The sequence below is a fragment of the Galleria mellonella genome, unplaced genomic scaffold (assembly GCF_026898425.1).
Source record: "Galleria mellonella isolate WM207_F2 unplaced genomic scaffold, CSIRO_AGI_GalMel_v1 utg158, whole genome shotgun sequence".
Lineage (NCBI taxonomy): Eukaryota > Metazoa > Arthropoda > Insecta > Lepidoptera > Pyralidae > Galleria > Galleria mellonella.
The window spans coordinates 2,095,001-2,113,116 of NW_026442003.1; the positions used below are offsets into that span (position 1 = coordinate 2,095,001).

The 18,116-nt window shown below is 35.5% G+C and overlaps 2 protein-coding genes and 1 non-coding gene across 3 annotated transcripts in view; 2 read left to right on the forward strand and 1 right to left on the reverse strand.

The window, feature by feature from the left end:
- The window catches only part of LOC113519467 (protein PFC0760c-like), a 21,044-nt gene extending 15,339 nt beyond the window's left edge, over positions 1-5,705 (reverse strand). Inside the window, exons 1-6 of the mRNA XM_052892357.1 lie at positions 5,357-5,705; positions 3,738-3,893; positions 2,073-2,207; positions 1,753-1,887; positions 1,176-1,268; positions 14-109 (exon numbers count right to left, since the gene is read on the reverse strand). Coding sequence (XP_052748317.1) covers positions 14-109; positions 1,176-1,268; positions 1,753-1,887; positions 2,073-2,207; positions 3,738-3,893; positions 5,357-5,533 — 792 coding nt within the window. The 5' untranslated portion in view covers positions 5,534-5,705. The remainder of the gene's footprint in view (positions 1-13; positions 110-1,175; positions 1,269-1,752; positions 1,888-2,072; positions 2,208-3,737; positions 3,894-5,356) is intronic.
- A 1,095-nt stretch (positions 5,706-6,800) lies between these two features.
- Positions 6,801-6,920, forward strand: LOC113520389 (5S ribosomal RNA). Its single transcript, XR_003402356.1, has one exon. It is a non-coding gene; the product is annotated as a 5S ribosomal RNA (ribosomal RNA).
- Positions 6,921-9,216: 2,296 nt separating this feature from the next.
- The window catches only part of LOC113518521 (uncharacterized), a 28,253-nt gene continuing 19,353 nt past the window's right edge, over positions 9,217-18,116 (forward strand). The window contains exon 1 of the mRNA XM_031911882.2: positions 9,217-9,827. The gene's annotated coding sequence lies outside the window, so the exon portion shown is untranslated. The remainder of the gene's footprint in view (positions 9,828-18,116) is intronic.

Sequence of the window (18,116 nt, forward strand, 5' to 3'; positions counted from 1 at the left end):
AAAAAAAAAATACTAACTTGACTTTTTTCACTGGTGTGTCCAACTTGAGTAGCTCCACCTCGCGGCTTCGCTTGTTGCGCGGCATCAGCAAACTGTCTCCATCTGCCATCTATATATATTTATATATATATTAAATACATTTATATATTTTTCTCAAACATGCTTGGAAATGTGAGCATTATTTTGACAATTTTCTTCGAGATAAATCAAAATTGCCGTACTGGCCAGATACATGCGGGTAGCGGCCGGCAAAAGTTGTATGAAAATCCATATCTGTCGTGTTTTGCCGTTAGATAAATTACTATGTATACTCATATCTGTCCTGTAATTTAAAAATGGAATGACCTTTTACTTCGGAACATGACTAGCGAGGAGGTAAAAATTATTATTGTTTGTTATTCGTCATTGAACTTAAAAAGTAAAATTGTGTTTTTGATTTCCACGCATTGTTTGAGAAAAGTACTATACAATCCTCGGCCACAATTAGGCATTGATGGACTCACGTATGTGTGCCTCGGCTACGCCTCGGCCCACATTTGCACGTTCGTCCATCAATGTCTCAGTTGCTGGCCGCTGCAGTAATGTACTATTTGTGCAATATTCCTTTTTATATGTTATTGTACTGATGCTTTCCTGGGTGAGCATATTGGAAGACTGTAAGGCTCACCCAGTGGATGTAATAAATAAATAAATTTAAAAAAGTACCATAGATACATCAATGTTGTAGAGAACTGGTGCCTGAACTGGGTATCCGAAGGACTCGTATCACCAGGCACCATTATATTTCAATAGTAATAATAATTTACTCAACAAACAATACAGATGCCTTATACGAGATACATTTTCCCCTAGACTCTACAGTATGGTTTTTTTTTATGAGTGAAAATGGCATGGTATCGGTATACACTGGCGGGGCACCAGTGAGAGGTGATAGGTGAGGATGAAAAGGCAGGTCAGTTAGCCCATCGTGACGAATTCAACAATAAATTAGTCACGATGGTTTCCAAGGGCAACCGTTGCTAGCAATGGGATTCTCAGTCTCCATTACTAACAATCCCTTTGCCACCAAATTTATGAACAGTTTGATCGGAGGCACGATGAAACTCTATTATTCCCTTAATGTAGAGAATGAATTAGTAGCGAACATTAATGGTTTAAGACAAATAGCTACGTACCACTGTATCTCTCCTCTTCAGTATAGACTTTGGTACGTCTTTTGTATCTTTACACTGTTTATCTTTAGATTTGTTGTCTTTTTGTACTTGTTGCTGAAAACAAAATAATTTATTAATCTCTCTCTCTCTCTCTCTCTCTCTCTCTATATATATATATATATATATATATATATCATAAAAAACAGGCTCTCTAGTTAAGAAGCTAGTGAATTTCTTTAATACTACTTAGAATGTCAAACAAGCTGACGGCCCACCTGATGGAAAGTGGTAACCGTCGCCTATACACATGAGCAGTACCATGGACATAACAGAGTATACTGTTTCGCCCACGATACCCCATGCGTTGCCATTCCTGAGGACTCAGGTGTTATTCCTCTGTACCCAGTAAATTCACGCCATATCCCACCCTTCAAACCGAAACACAGCCATGCAAACACAACTGCTTCACGGTAGAAACACGAATGGGACAGAGGTATACAAGCAATCGACTTTTGTACAAAGTCCCCCTCTGGTCTACCATATTTTTTTTAGGTCAATAAAGTTATTTAAATATATAAAATAATTATTTAATGCTTACCTTTAAACTACTCAAGGTCATATTCTCCTCCCTGCAGTTCCTGCTCCGAGGTGGACTTGGTGATGGAAGTTTGGAGTTCCTGGTTATTCTGCCGACCGCGGCTTGGCCTGACCCGGGATCTCTCTTGTTTTCTGTCTGTAGAATTTTTTTTTTTATATACAACTTCGTCAGCTCGTTTGCCATTCTAAGTTGTATAAAAAAAAATGTCCGCTGAGCGGACGCGACACAAAAGCGCATTTTTTGTCGCGTCCGCTCAGCGGTTGTTGAGCGGACAGTTGGGAGGTTAACAGCTGACACTGATGTCGTCATTTATTGCTTACTTTTAAACTACTTAAGGTTATATTCTCCTCTCTGCTGCTCCGGCACCGAGGTGGGCTCGGCGATGGAAGCTTGGAGTTCCTAGTCGGTCTACTGGCTGTGGTCTGCGTTGCCCGGGACTCTCTGGTGTTTTCCACCTGTGGAATTCATGAAACCGTTAATACGACAATCTCCGTGGTACGACTTTTTTGTATAGTTCGGTCCAGGTTTCGATTCCTGTTGGGACAATTCATTTATCAAGTCAGGATGCTCTGGGTTGTGCCTTTAGACGTTCAACCCTGTGGGTGTCGTAAGAGGCGACTAAGAGAACAAGTCGAGGGATAGACAGCAAAATCCCTCTGGGGGAAAAGGATTGTTAATAATGGGGATGCTATAGCACCATTGTTAGTAGTAATATACCCTGTCGGGTCGACTTCCACGCGGTTCCCCCTGAAAAATAGTCTTGGTTAAGTCTTATGAAATTCTTCACGATGGGCTAATTGGCGTACTTTCATCTTCACTTATCATCCCTCACTGGTGCTCCGCCAGCGTATACCGTTAGCGCAGGCAGGGTTACCATACCATTATTATCTATTTTTTTATATACGAGTACATAACTAAATCTTAACTGCGGTTGCCAATCTGATCGTCAAGCGTGGCGACTACTAACAAAACCCCTCAATAGAGGAAGTTCTATTTTGAGCAGTGGACAGTTAAAGGCTGATATGATAAGGACGACCACCATGTTAATCCTGTATTAATACTGTATTAATACACCTTAATTTTAATATCTGCTTCCTTCTTAACTCTCAAACTCTTTGGCTTGGCTTTCTTTGAGAGAGGCTCGTTAGAATCTTCGTCTATATATATGGGTTCTGTAACATCGCGAATGCAACCACCACCCCCCTCCACCTGTGTGTCTTTCTATCCTCACCTATCATCCTTCACCGTTATCGCAGGCGGGGTTACCATCCCATTGTCATCCATTAACAAAAATCCCCTCCATTTATAGATCGATTGCTTGGCTACCTCTGTCCCATTCGTGTTTCTATCGTGAAGCAGTTGTGTTTGCATGGCTGTATTTCAGTTTGAAGGGTGGGATATGGCGGTGAATTTACAGGGTACACAGGAATAACATCTGAGTCCTCAGGAATGGCAACGCATGGGGGGTATCATGGGCGAAACAGTATATGTACTCTGTTATGTCCATGGTACTGCTCATGTCTATAGGCGACGGTCACCACTTTCCATCAGGTGGGCTTATATATATATATATATATATATATGACAAAATATGTATGTAAATCTAAATTGTTTATGTATCTAACGTTTATATATTAGTTAATAAGTTTTGTAAGTAGATGAGGGACCAAGACTTCACGACACAGGGAATCCTAGTGTTAAGTCTTGGGAACAAATGTAAAATTGTACCATGTATTTTTGGATTTAATATTATTTAATTATTATTATTATTCTCTTTACCTATCCCAGTAATGTAGTGCCGCGTCCGTGATCCACTGTTCACCACAAAGGTTGACTGGTAGAGAATGCTACTAGCATTGAGTATGCCTTTTGTGGCATATTTTCCTCCAAGTACATCCATAAGTCTCCATGTACATAAGTCCCCCAGAACCCTAACAGTAGATTTACAAAAGCCACAGATCTCAAATGGCATGGTAACAACTTACAGCTTTATTTTTAGCAGGCACCTGAACTGGGAGCCCCAGCCGCAGCCTCGTGCGTTTGTTGGTCTGTTTGCACATCTCCATGAAGTCATAAAAGTCGTTCACTTTGTCCACGCATAGCTCGCATATTAGAGGGGGCATTTTGTCATCTGGGTTTATCTGGAATTAAAAAAAAAATGCTCATAATTATAAGCCCACATGGTGATTGTAATAGGATCGACTATAGTTTTAGAATTAATGATAGAATGGGATTGCCAGTATATTTAGTTGTTACTAATTTAGTGAAACTTGAAATGCATACTGTTGTATAATAATAATAAATGAGCAGTACCATGGACATAACAGAGTATACTGATTCGCCCATGATACCACCCATGCGTTGCCATTCCTGAGGACTCAGGTGTTATTCCTGTGTACCCTGTAAATTCATGCCATATCCCATCCTTAAAGCCATGAAGCAGTTGTGCTCACAGCCATGCGAACACAACTGCTTCATGGCTGAAACACGAACGGGACAGAGGTACCAATGCAAATTACTTTTGTACAAAGTCTCCCTCTGGTAAAAATAAAATAAATATTTTCTTTTATTTATTTTATCATCATCATACCAGCCGTTAACTGTTCACTGCTGAACATAGACCTCTCCTTAATTGGACGGTTTTGCTAATAATATTCCCAGTAATATTTAGTAAAAACTCTCACAGGGTGTAAGGGACAGGATGGCAAAAACTGAAACAGAGAATTCAGAGTATTATTCTGAACTGGAAATCAGTAGAAAATTTTTTCTAGAAAAATTCAAATGATTTTCCTGTTTTTTTTTGTAATCTGTACCTTCCAGCCCGTATAAAAAATACCTAAAAGTCAATCAAGAGAAAAAAGAAACATGAGAGGGATTATATACATGTATATTTTTTATATTAAAAGTAAATATATATTTTTTTGTTTATATATGTAATTTTAGTATGTATATATATCAATAATTAGTAGTACCGCATTCGAGTATTCTGACACTTCCCTACGGTTGACTGGGAGAGAATGCTTTTAGGATTAAGTCCGCCATGTACACATATATATACTAATGAATAAATAAATAAATAAATAAAATGAAATATATCATCATCATCATCTCAGCTATTATTCTGAACATAGACTTTCCTCATAGTCTGTCATAAGGAACAGTCTTGAGCCACCTGCATCCACTGACTCCCTGCAATGTATTTGAGGTCTATGTTAAACAGTGGACAATCACAGCTTGATATGGTATAATATGAAGATTGATTGAACTGTTAAACCGTCAAGAAGTAGAAACAAAACTCAAGTAAATAATAACAGTAAGCATTTTTACTAACATATACTTAGAAAGTAGTTGACTTCTGTATAACATGAAAAATACAATGAATCAGCCAAAAAGGCTATTCACTGACCAAACATTGACTGAGCGTTTATTGAAGTTTCATTTTAACTTATAATGACCTAAGCATGTTACTCACTGATCCCAAACTTGACAGAAACTGATCATCCTAACTATTCAGCATTTATGACTTTTATCCTTTCCAAAAAAGACTTTTTAACTTTTTATACATTGATTATGGAAGGAATATTGTATAAGTTACATTGTTTACCTCGATTTGTACACATTCTTGTATTTTTTGTCTCAATTCCATACCGTTCCCGTCCAAATCGACAACAGTCTGTATTATGGGCATTTTGTAGCCAGCACCAGCACCGCACAGCCGACATCCTCGATATATCTCATAGATTGATTGTTTCTCTAACTTAGAATCTATAGTTCGATCCATATTTAGGAAAGAAACATTCTCTAAATATTAACAAAACAAAAAATGATGACGACAAAATACCACTTTTTTGACAAATCACAGTATAAGAGTAAATCAAAAAATTATGTCAAATATTCTTATTCTACGTCATAAAAGAATGTACTCTGTAACTGTTGTCCCTGTCGTAGATATAATATCTAGAAAAAGTATAAATCATAATTTCTCGGAAAATTAAAAATAAATATATTGCATTATATTTATATATAATGCAATATATTGCATTATATTTATATATAATGCAATATATTGCATTATATTTATTCATTGTATTATATTCTTAGAGTTATGTACGTTTGTTGCATTGTTTTTTTATGTCAATGTAACCTAGCCAACAAACTGACAGTAGACCTGATGGAAAATAGTAGTCGTCACATACATAATATGAAGCATCACGGACGTCACTGAATACACTGCGGCGCTCATAATGTCTATGGTGTATTTTAAGTTGAGGTCAGATTGAAATCTGATAAGTGAACATTATGTTTACGACCGTACGCGTAATATCATCACGCTACCATTTATATGGAATGAAATGTAATTGAACTACTTAATTATTCAAATTATTTATTTATTTAATTATTTAAAAGTCTTGACTTTTTTTAATTAACTTTAATAGTGTAACACTTTACTGTCTCGTTATCCACAGATTGTGAAATCAATTCCCGCGCATTCACATAGGTATTGTAATTAAAAAAAGAATGGCCGTTTGAATTAATTGTACGTTTCCTGTAAGTAATAAACTAGTGATGCGCTCCGGCTTTACAGGGATACATTGATAGAAAATTTTGTATTTCTATTAGCTTTAATAGGCAAATTTTTGTCTTTTTAATTTTTTAAATAATATATAGCCTATAATCGATTTTAATTATTAAAATTATTTTTAAAATCTGTAGAGTAGTTTTTTATTTATCTATTATAAACTAAATAATTTAACATCATCAATATCATCATCTCAGCCATTATCCGTCCACTGCTGGACATAAGCCTCCCCTATAGACTGCTATAAGGAACGGTCCTGAGCCACCTGCATCCACTGCCTCCCTGCAATGCATTTTAGGTCGTGACTCCATTTAATGGAGGGTCGTTTTACACTGCGTTTGCTTGTACGGGGTCGCTATTTAAGAATTTTCATTTCTCATTGGTTATCAATTCTATTTATTCTATTTATTTATTAAATTTGAAAAATATTAAAGTCTTTCTAGGGTAAAATTTTTATGGAAGATTGGTCGCCAACGTCCATACCACGTTGAAAACACCGGTTCTCGTCCGATCACCGAAGTTAAGGCAACGTCGGGCGCGGTCAGTACTTGGATGGGTGACCGCCTGGGAACACCGCGTGACGTTGGCTTTTTGCAAACTGTTTTTTGCAAAAAAACAGTTGTTTTTGCAAAAAACATTAATATTTACTAATGTAACAAAACTTTAAAAACACATTAAATTAATATTTATCCAAATCATTACTTAAGGGAATACTTTATAAAGTCTAATTCGAAATAACCCCAATTCTTATATAACTATAAAAGTACTTTGTACAATAGTCGTTTGCTTGGGTACCTCTGTCCCATTCGTGTTTCTACCATGAAACAGGGTGATGGTTGAAGGGTGGGATATGGCAGTGAAGTTATAGGGTACAGAGGAATAACACCTTAATCCTCAGGAATGGCAACGCGTGAGGGGTATTATAGGCGAAAGAGTATACTCTGTTATGTCCATGGTACTGCTCATATCTATAGGCGACGGTTACCACTTTCCATCAGGTGGGACGTCAGCTTGTTTGACATTCTAAGTTGTATTAAAAAAAAAGTTTATGGCGGGTTGTACGGTGGTGAAAATCAGCAGCAGGTATCAATCTGAACAATTCCTCAGAACACTCCCCATGATAAATTCGGTAGAAGATGCACAGAGATGCAACATCTCTGCGCAGTTTCAGTGGGTCAAGTCGGACAGTAAGGCGTTGACTATCAATAATTCGAGCCGCCCGACTTTGAATGCGGTCTAACGGAAGGAGTTGGTACTGTGGCGCTCCTGCCCACAGGTGAGAATTTATTATATAAACTTTAATGCACAGTAAAATTATATGTATATCTGGCGGACTTTACACCGGACGGTGTTCTCTACCAGCCGACCATTGGGCGAACAAAACCATTTGTAACGTAAATTCGCTTAACCATCGGCCGTTACGTTCGTTCTTTAAGATATTCCTGCAAATTGGTGTTTTTACAATACAGGGGGCAAACGAGCATGCGGCTCACCTGATGGTAAGTGACTACCGCCGCCCATGATCACCCACAACACCAGCGGCATTGCAGGTGTGCTGCCGGCCTTTTAAAAAGGGATATGCTATTTTCTTGAAGGTTATGTTGTCGTATCGGTTCGGAAATACTGCTGCTGGAAGTTGATTCCAAAGAGTGGTTGTGCGTGGGAGAAAGTGCCTTGAAAAACGCACTCGTCCAGATGGTTGGGATGAAACTTTTGGCGTGAATTTACAGGGTACAGAGGAATAACACCTGAGTCCTCAGAAATGGCAACGCATGGGGGGTATCATGAGCGAAACAGTACACTCTGTTATGTCCACGGTACTGCTCATGTCTATAGGCGACGGTTATCACTTTCCATCAGGTGGGCCGTCAGCTTGTTTGCCATTCTAAGTTGTATAAAAAAAATCTTATGTTGATAATCCTATAAATAAATAAATAAATAAAAGACAGCAATAATAATGCCTATTTACATATATTAATATATGAAATCTTTAATGTTATTCTACCGTTATAATTAAAGAAAACTTACTTTAATTGTGACAGAACCATTTTGATGTTAAAACTAAATCACTGGATCGATTTTAATTTTGAAGAATAAAAAATACATGTTACAATTTTACATTTGTTCCCAAGACTTCGCACTAGGATTCCCTGTGTCGTGAAGTCTTGGGCCTACTTCTACTTACAAAACTTATTAACTAATATATAAACGTTAGATACATAAACAATTTAGATTAACATACATTTTTACATATATATTTTGTCACACATATATATATATACACATACACACATGCATATACATACACATTTTGTTTAAGTTTCTATTGAACAATGTGTAAGTATATCTTTTCAGATAAAAATAAAAAGAATTTTCCAAATTTAGTTCACAACAGACGCAGTTATGGGGTAACAAACATAAAAAAATATAACCGATTTGAAAAACCTCCCTTTTTTGCAGTCGGTTAAAAATACAATGTATTAATGCTAGTTTGCCTCATTCACTGCCGTCGCATTCTCGCTCGACGACTACTTCACACAATTTAATAAATCCAGTTAACGCGTTAGAATTTCCATTAAATTCAGATGTAAATCTAAGAGCTTTAATTACTTTATCTAAGGCAGCCATGTTATTAATATTTAATTGTTTATCACTATTTAAAAATCCTTTTCTACGAGTATGCTGGTCGTTTGAAAATCATATATGTATGTAGGTACTGTTTATCTGTTGTAAATAGCAGGATGCAGTAATAAAACATATATGTATTTAAGATGTAAAATAATAAGTTTAGTGAAAAAAAAAATACGAGACATGTCTTATAAAAATCTGACATACAAATAATACATTGTTCTAAAAAACCTCAGTGTCAACAGCCAGTATTAAAACTACAACATTATCCTCGTCCCGATCGTGAATTTAAAATATGTATCAACAACGCGAAAGTTTAAAAATTAACTATGTAGGCTATATAAGTAATTAAAATAAATTTGTAGCTACTAACCTTATTTTGTCTTTTAATTATCTTTATCTAAGATGAGCATAGAGTTTTCGATGGTCGTTTATAAAAAAATAAATAAAAAAAAATTGTACTAACAAAGTTAAAGGTCAAGTGAAACTAGACCATTTCGAATAAATGCCATAATAAACGTGAATTATTTGTGTGTACAAAACGCGCATCTTTTGACTTTCGCCATTTAACGGAGACAGTTTATTGTCCTATGTACTTAGCTAACTGTTCATTCGTTTACATAGTTTAGTAAGGCGAAATCCGCGGACGGTATAACGCGCGTCTCACGCACTTTCTACACTTCCGAGAAAAAGTATAAAAATAAAAAAATAAAACTGCTGCTTCGCGGTAACTAATTTGAATTTTGAAAACGGAATTCCGTACATTGTGTTAGTGATGTGACACCTTATTAGCAATTTATCGATAAAGTGACTTTCTTTTTTTTTTTAGTTCGAATTCAATATTGTGATTCTGAAGACAATTTATACGGTATATTATTTTACTGTTCTTATTTAGTTGACATTTTTCGAGTTAACTGTAGTTAACACTGGTTTTATTTAAAACAGGTTGATATTCCAGTTATACTTATTTTTAGTCATGTTTAAACAAATATAGATATAAATAAATTAGTAAAAATAAGTGTTTACACAATATTTACCTGTAATATATGCTTTGATAATGTCATAATTGTTATTTTAAAATATGTACATAACAATAAGAAGTCTTTAAGATTGAAATGAGCCTCAATTCAATGAGAATTAATTGGATATTATTGTAATATATAAATTTTGACTCTTTTTAATATTAAACGTGAAAGTTAGTTCATTTGTTTATTTCCTCTTGGCGTCTTAACCACTCAACCAATCGATTGAATCGATCGATTCGCATACACGTAGTGTTTGAGATGTAGAAGGACATACACTACTTTTTAACCCGGTCAATTAACATAAACTCGATAACGCCGACGATATCGGGTAATTTTTTTTTTATACAACTTAGAATGGCAAACAAGTTGACGGCCCACCTGATGGTAAGTGGTAACCGTCGACTATAGACATGAGCAGTACCATGGACATAACAGAATATAATGTTTCGCCCATGATACCTCCCATGCATTGCCTTTCCTGAGGACTCAGGTATTATTCCTCTGTGCCTTATAAATTTACGCCATATCCCACCCTTTAAATCGAAACACAGCCATGCAAACATAACTGCTTCACGGTTGAAACACGAATCGGACAGAGGTACCCAAGCAAACGATTTTTGTACAGTCTGGTAATCAAGTTAAAACTGTACATTTTATCGACAATCAATTACCTAAGTACGTAATATAAACTTACTTTATATTTTTAAATAACTCATTTGAGTAGTAACTACGTAAACTTTTTTTTTAAATTTAAGCATTTGTAACACGGGATTTCGTGCGGAAATGCGGAATATTCTTATTTTATATTTGATTGTATAAACTCATTTGTAAATTTACGTGTGTCATAAATGACTCAAATAAATTATTTATCTATCTATCTATATTTGAAAACAGAACACCCAAGATGAATTTTATTTAAAATTAGAAAAAAGTAGTCTTTATCTAAACGTATGTTAGATACATATTAATTTTTTATTGATTATCTATCTACTTTGCTGTACCCAAACAGGATTATGTAAATATTTTACTGGACTAGGTGTTATCATGCAGGAACCCATATCACTGGTTATATAATTAGAGTTATTTCATTTAATTCCGCTACCATTAGTATGTGATCGATAATGAAAAAAAAATGTTACGATTCAAAAATGCTTAAATATAAGTTTACACGCATAAAAATATTTCGTTCTTTCTTTCATTTTTTTAATGGGTGATAATGGAACGTTAATTCCACCCGCGCTATCGGTATACACCAGCGGGGCACCAGTGAGTGATGATAGGTGAGGATGAAGCAGGTCAGTTAGCCCATCGTGACGAATTCAACAAGAATTGTTCACGATGGTTTCCAGGAGGAACCACGTACAGGTCGACCTGATAGGGTATACTGCTAGCAACGGGACTGTCAAAACTACTAACAATCCCTTTCCCCTTCTTTCTTTCATTATCATTAATTAAAAAAAAAAATGGTAGCACAATTAAACAAAATAATTCTAAACAAATAATCAGGGTTCATATATTTACTCTTCATAAAAACATTGCAACAACATTGTTTACATGAATGCATTAAAAAAAAAAATTATGACATTTATTTATTTTTAAATTGATTTTGTTTGTCACCTTCCTAATTAGTCATAAAGTCGACAGCAATTGTTCAGGCCGTATTTTAATCAGTCTTTGTAATCTCTTCATTAGTATGTAATTATTCCACGTATTGTTTAATACGGAGCATATTTTAAACCTATTCTTGCACATCGTTCCATCGACTAAATTAGTTTTTTTTTTTAATTATACAGATTATTAATAGAGACGATTACCGGTAAAATGGATTATCCCATCCCTACGAACAAGGAATTACATAGAAGGAATGATAAAGTAAAAACTGTAAATCATATGGTCGCCTCCTTTCTTCTTATGCAAATATAATTAGTAAAAAGAGGACGAAAGATACACCATCAGTTGTTATTTTTCTCAATTCACAGCAGGCTAGTGTATAGAAAATGTTTGATATGTCAATTATTTGTCAAAGACAAATTCTACATTACTAGATTATATATTCGACACAGCTTATGTAGAAAGTATGCAAGCAGGTTGTATCTGAATTTGGCAGGGTTATACGGCCGAATAACATTTTCTATACACTAGCCTGCTATGAATTGAGAAAAATAGCAACTGATGCTTTATCTTTCGTCCTCTTTTTACTAATTATATTTGCATAAGAAGAAAGGTGGCAATCATATGATTTACAGTTTTTATTTTATCATTCCTTTTATTTAAGACCTTGTTCTTAAATCCCATCCTGTTGTATTGGGTGGGACAGGTTATAAATCTAAGAGTGTCTTGACCGCTCATATACTGGCATAGATTAAGTAAATTGTAACTAAAAAAAATAATTTCACATGGGGGGAAAGGGATTGTTAGTGATGGAGACTGAGAATCCCATTGCTAGCAATATACTAACTAGATCCACCTCCTCGCGGTTCTCCCTGGAAACTATCATGGTTAATTCCTGATGAATTCATCATGATGAGCTAACTAGCCTGTTTTCATTTTCTTCTTTCACCCTTCACTGGTGTTTCGCTAGCGTATCCCGTTAACGCAGACGGGGTTTCCATACCATTTTGCACCTTTCAGAAAACCAAATTTCTCAATTTTTTTCTACTCCTTCCTCCTCCTCCAACCTCCTTCCTACTTTGTGAAGTATTCTGAAAACAAATCCATTTTAATTATACGTCGTATAATAATATAAACTAATATGCATATAGCTTTTTGTAATAATGGCCGCCATTACCGCAAACTTGTTCGAGAATTAAATTTGACCTACAAAGTAACGTGGTGGCCAGTTTCGAATTTACAACCTTTGTGGTTTTTGAGACGGACTGACAAATATCTATGGACAAGTTGACTTCACAGTTGACTAACGCCTCTGACTATTTCAAGGGGGAATATAGATAGTTAAATACAGTTTATTGTTACCTCCAAAAGATTACAGTAGTAAATACAAATGTATACAGAGGGAAACTTTGTACATAAGTCGTTTGCTTAGCCATTTCTGTCCCCTTCGTGTTTCTACCGTGGAGCAGTTGTGTTTGCATGGCTGTGTTTCAGTTTGAAAGGTGGGATATGGCGTGAAGTTACAGGGTACAGAGGAATAACATCTTAGTCCTCAGGAATGGCAACGCATGGGTGGTATCATGGGCGAAACAGTATACTCTGTTATGTCCATGGTACTGCTCATGTCTATAGGCGACGGTTACCACTTTCCATCAGGTTGGCCGTCAGTTTGTTTGCTATTCTAAGGTGTATAAAAAAAAACGTTCAGGCTGTGGATTGAGCTCCCTGCCAAGGTTTTCCTTAGTGACTACAGGGTTCAAAAAGGGTATATAAAGGTTACTTCAGGGTCGGCAACTTGCACGTGACACCGCTAATGTTGCAGGCATCCATAGGCTACAGGAACTATTATATTAACCTGATTTCGTTCTAACAGACAGACCATTCCATTATCACCCATTTAAAGGAACATAGATATAATGTAATACTGTTAATTGGGGGGAATGGGATTGTTAGCATGGAGGTCTAATAGCCCCGTTGCTAGCAATTGATCCTCTCAGATTGACTTCCACGCGGCTCCCCCTGGAAACCATCATGTTTAATTCTTGTCGAATTCATCATTGTAGGCCAAATGACTTGCATTCATTCTCACCTATCATCTTCCACTGGTGCCTCGTCGGTGTATACCGATAGGCGGGCAAGGTCACTATTCCATTTTAATCTATAAAAAAAATAGTGTTAATTAAGTTAGACGCTATTGTCACGTCTGACTTACTCACTTACGACTAACTTACTAACTTTTAAAGTTTACAGTTACTTTGACTGGGTCACTTACACTGGGACCTTCCAAAAAAGTCATTAGCTTGCCACAGCTGTGTGAGGGAGACGAGGTCACTTGATCTGTGCATTATTGCTTTCTAATGTTTCAGTGTCTGCAAGCTTTGTTCGTCTTTTATTGGTGGCACACATTAGCAATGGGTTTGCGGCCGAAAATTACTGTGAAACCATTTGTGTAAATATGGAGGATCTAAGACAAACTAAAACAGTTCATATTTACGTCAGGGTTCCGTACCTTTACAGGAATAATCGAAACCCTTATAGGTTTTACTTCGTTGTTCGTCAATCCGCCTGTTAACCCTTCTTTGCATGATATTTTTTATTGGTGAAATAAATCAAGGTGATATAATTCATGTTCAAAATTAAAGGAAAAATTGTTAAAAAAATAGATTTGATAGCTATGTTTTTTTTTTCTGCAATGGACATTAAAAATGTATCCAGACACGATCAACTTAAAGTGAACTTGTTCTTTTATATAATTTTTGGGCATTCAATGTTATGATGGAACTTTCCACCATTATGCAAAGAAGCGTTAAGATCCTTTTTCTTAGGAACGTGCGGAGGTACCAAGTTGAAATTAATATCATATACTCAGGTCTGCGATCTCTTAAAGCAGTGAAAAAATCAAGCTTCTAAATCGACGCAACCAAAAGATACGGCCGTTTATGTTCCATTTATATTGCGTATTTTGACATTTGCAAAGGGAATCAAAGCCTATAGGGTACTTCCCGTTATCCTGGAATCATGAAATGTGGCAAGAAGCAATGTCATGTAGCACAAGTAAAGGGGGAAATCCGAACACCGTAAATTTGTAGTTATATCACAAAAAAAAATGTTTAAACTTGATAATTTTGTACGGAACCCTCGTTGCGCGAGTCCGACTCGCACTTGATCGGCTTTTTTATATTTTCCTATCTGCCCGCCCCGGCTTCGTACGAGTGCACTTTTTCTATACGATTTTTAAACATTTACTATTTATTCATACGAACCTCGTTTTGGAGTATTACATACATACATACATACATATCTGTCACGCCTGTCTCCTATTAGGGTACGCAGAAACAATGGAACGCCAAATGCTTCGATTCAAACAGTCCTCTTTCGCTTCTTTCACATTCACCAATCTTTTCATACACGCTCGCCAGTTACGAAATTGGAGAATTACAAAAAAAAAATATATTAATTAACCAAATAGGTGCAGTCGTTCTAGAGTAATGCTCTTACATACATACATTTGGCAATTGATTTTTATTGATATATATATTATACACTAAAAATATACAACATTATTCTAGTATGTAATATGTACACACACACACACACACACACACACAGTGTGTGTGTGTGTGTGTGTGTGTGTGTGTGTGTGTATGTGTTTTATTTAAATATATCAGTTTACTTTCTCTCGTGGGTCGTGGGTGAATTTTAATATTGTATGGTCACGTTTGGATCATATGCCTTTGAAGGGAAAGTCATTAAAGGCCAAAAAATGGCCAACAAAACTGCAAGCATAGGATCACTATCAATTAATAGTGTTAAACAAAGTCGCTTCTGGTATACCAGTAGTGCGAGCGAGACGGCTATTAAAGAAAGAAATAATTTAATCACACAAGCATGCGCCCTACACAGTAACGCACAAAACAAGAACAAAAGAAACAAAAAATAAAACAAACAAAAAATTGTAAGCAATTAAATTAAATTCAGTTTAATTAAAGTCTAAATTATATATAAAAAAAAACTATATATATACTAGCTGACCCCGTAAACGTTGTTTTACCACTTATTGAGAAATATAAAATACGCGATTAAAATACAGGGGTTGATCGTAAAACGGTGAAAATTTAAAGTTGTATGTATTTTTCAATGCTTAATCATAATAAAATAAAAATGGAAAAATTTGTCAAAAAAATAAAAAAAAATATTTAGCGGTGGGTCACCCTTATCATTGAGGGGTATGAAAAATAGATGTTGGCCGATTCTCAGACCTACCCAATATGCACACAAAATTTCATAAAAATCGGTAAAGCCGTTTCGGAGGAGTTTGGTAACAAACACCGCGACATGAGAATTTTATATATAAGATATATATATATATATATATATATATATATATATATATATATATATATATATATATATATATATATATATATATATATATTGTTTTTTTATATAATTTAGACTTTAATTGAACTGAATTTAATTTAATTCCTTACAATTTTTTTGTTTGTTTTGTTTTTTGTTTCTTTTGTTCTTGTTTTATATATATATAATTATGTATAATAAGTTTGTCTAGTTCTTTTTCTTTGTTCCAATATTGTACACCACTTTCTACCCGCTGACGTTGATGCTCCTTTCCACTTTGGGTGTTGCTGGTAGAGAACTAACTCTTTTAGAGTTAAGCTCGCCTTTGTACAGTTGATTACCTCTGTCATGTTTTTATGTACTATCAGTGAAGAAAGGAGGGAGACTGTACAAAAGTCGATTACTTGGGTACCTTTGTCCCATTCGTGTTTCAATCGTGAAGCAGTTGTGTTTGCATGGCTGTGTTTCGGTTTGAAAGGTGGGATATGGCGTGAATTTACTGGGTACACAGGAATAATACCTGAGTCCTCAGGAATGGCAACGCATGGGGGTATCATGGACGAAACAGTATACTCTGTTATGTCCATGGTACTGCTCATGTGTATAGGCGACGGTTACCACTTTCCATCAGGTGGCCCGTCAGTTTGTTTGCCATTCTAAGTTGTATAAAAAAAAAAACGATTATTATTATTATTATTAAAAACCCATATCAAAATTCAAACGTCACGATAGGAAATTCCTATTAAGATAACATGCTCGTTTCTAAATTTAGACAGGCAGGAACAAAGAAATCGATTTATAAATAATATTTATCGATAGGTCGACAGAGGTCGAGTGTTGACATCACTAGTTCGTAATGCTTTCCACTTTAAAGATGGCTGTAAAGAAATGCCCAATGTCGTAACGCTATTTAAAAAAAAAATGCTTTCTTCTCCTCGGTCTCATTCGTGTTTCTATCGTGAAGCAGTTGCTTGCATGGTTGTGTTTCGGTTTGAAGGGTAAGATATGGCGTGAATTTACAGGGTACAGAGGAATAATTTTACTGATAAATAATTTATTTATATGATGGATGCCGGGTCGGGTCGCTGGTCAAACCTTACCAAAATTATTTATTTATTTATTAATCCTTTATTAATCATATTAAAAAAAAAAAGGTTTGGTACAAAAGGCAGGCATAATAGTACATAGCACTCTCTCCCAGTCAACCCTTGGTAAATATTATGTACGTGAAAGTGAGTTTATTTCCTTAATAAGTCAACCATTTGTCATGGAATTTGGTATACACGTAGCACAGATAATGGAGTAGGACATAGGTTACTTTTTTCTCGACCAATCAACATAACTACCACGGTCCCACGGACAAATTCGCGGGTAAACATTAGTGGCAGTGTAATGAAGGTTTTTAAATTCGGTTAAAGACTTGTTTATCACATAGCACTATGACCGTGTGGTCTATGATTCATTGTTTATTTTTTTTTTTTGCGTGAGAAAATACGCTAGTAAAACAAAAACAAAGTAATCTTAAATAGGTTATATGGGAAGTCTGCGTGGCGTAGGTCATTGTCGAGTTGTTTTTAATTGCGTAATTATTAATCTACCGAAGGTACTATACTTAATCTATGTCATTATGTATGTATAATTTAATTCCTTAGCTTCCTTTTTTCCTCTAATAACATCAAGCTATAACTATCACTAATACCAAAATCCTTATCGTTCCATTTTTAAATCCCGTCTCATTTCTTATTTGTTAGTAGCATAATGGGCGACACTGATCCTTTGCCAAAATTATAAAACAAAAATGTCGTTTAGTTTGAAACTTTATTTTTATAATACTTGAATGTTTTGGTTTTATAATATTGCCAGTGTTATAGATTTTTTTTAAAGGGTGAAAATTATAGGGTAACCCCACCTGCGCTAACGGGATACGCTGGCGGAGCACCAGTGAAGGGTGATAGATGAGAATGAAAACAGGCCAGTTAGCCCATCATGATGAATTCATCAGGAATTAACCATGATAGTTTCCAGGGGGAACCGCGAGAAGATCGACCTGGTTGAGTATATTGCTAGCAATGGGATTCTCAGTCTCCATTACTAACAATCCCTTTCCCCCCAAAGTGTTATAGATTGTTATAAATTTAATTTACGATAGTCCATTAAATAGT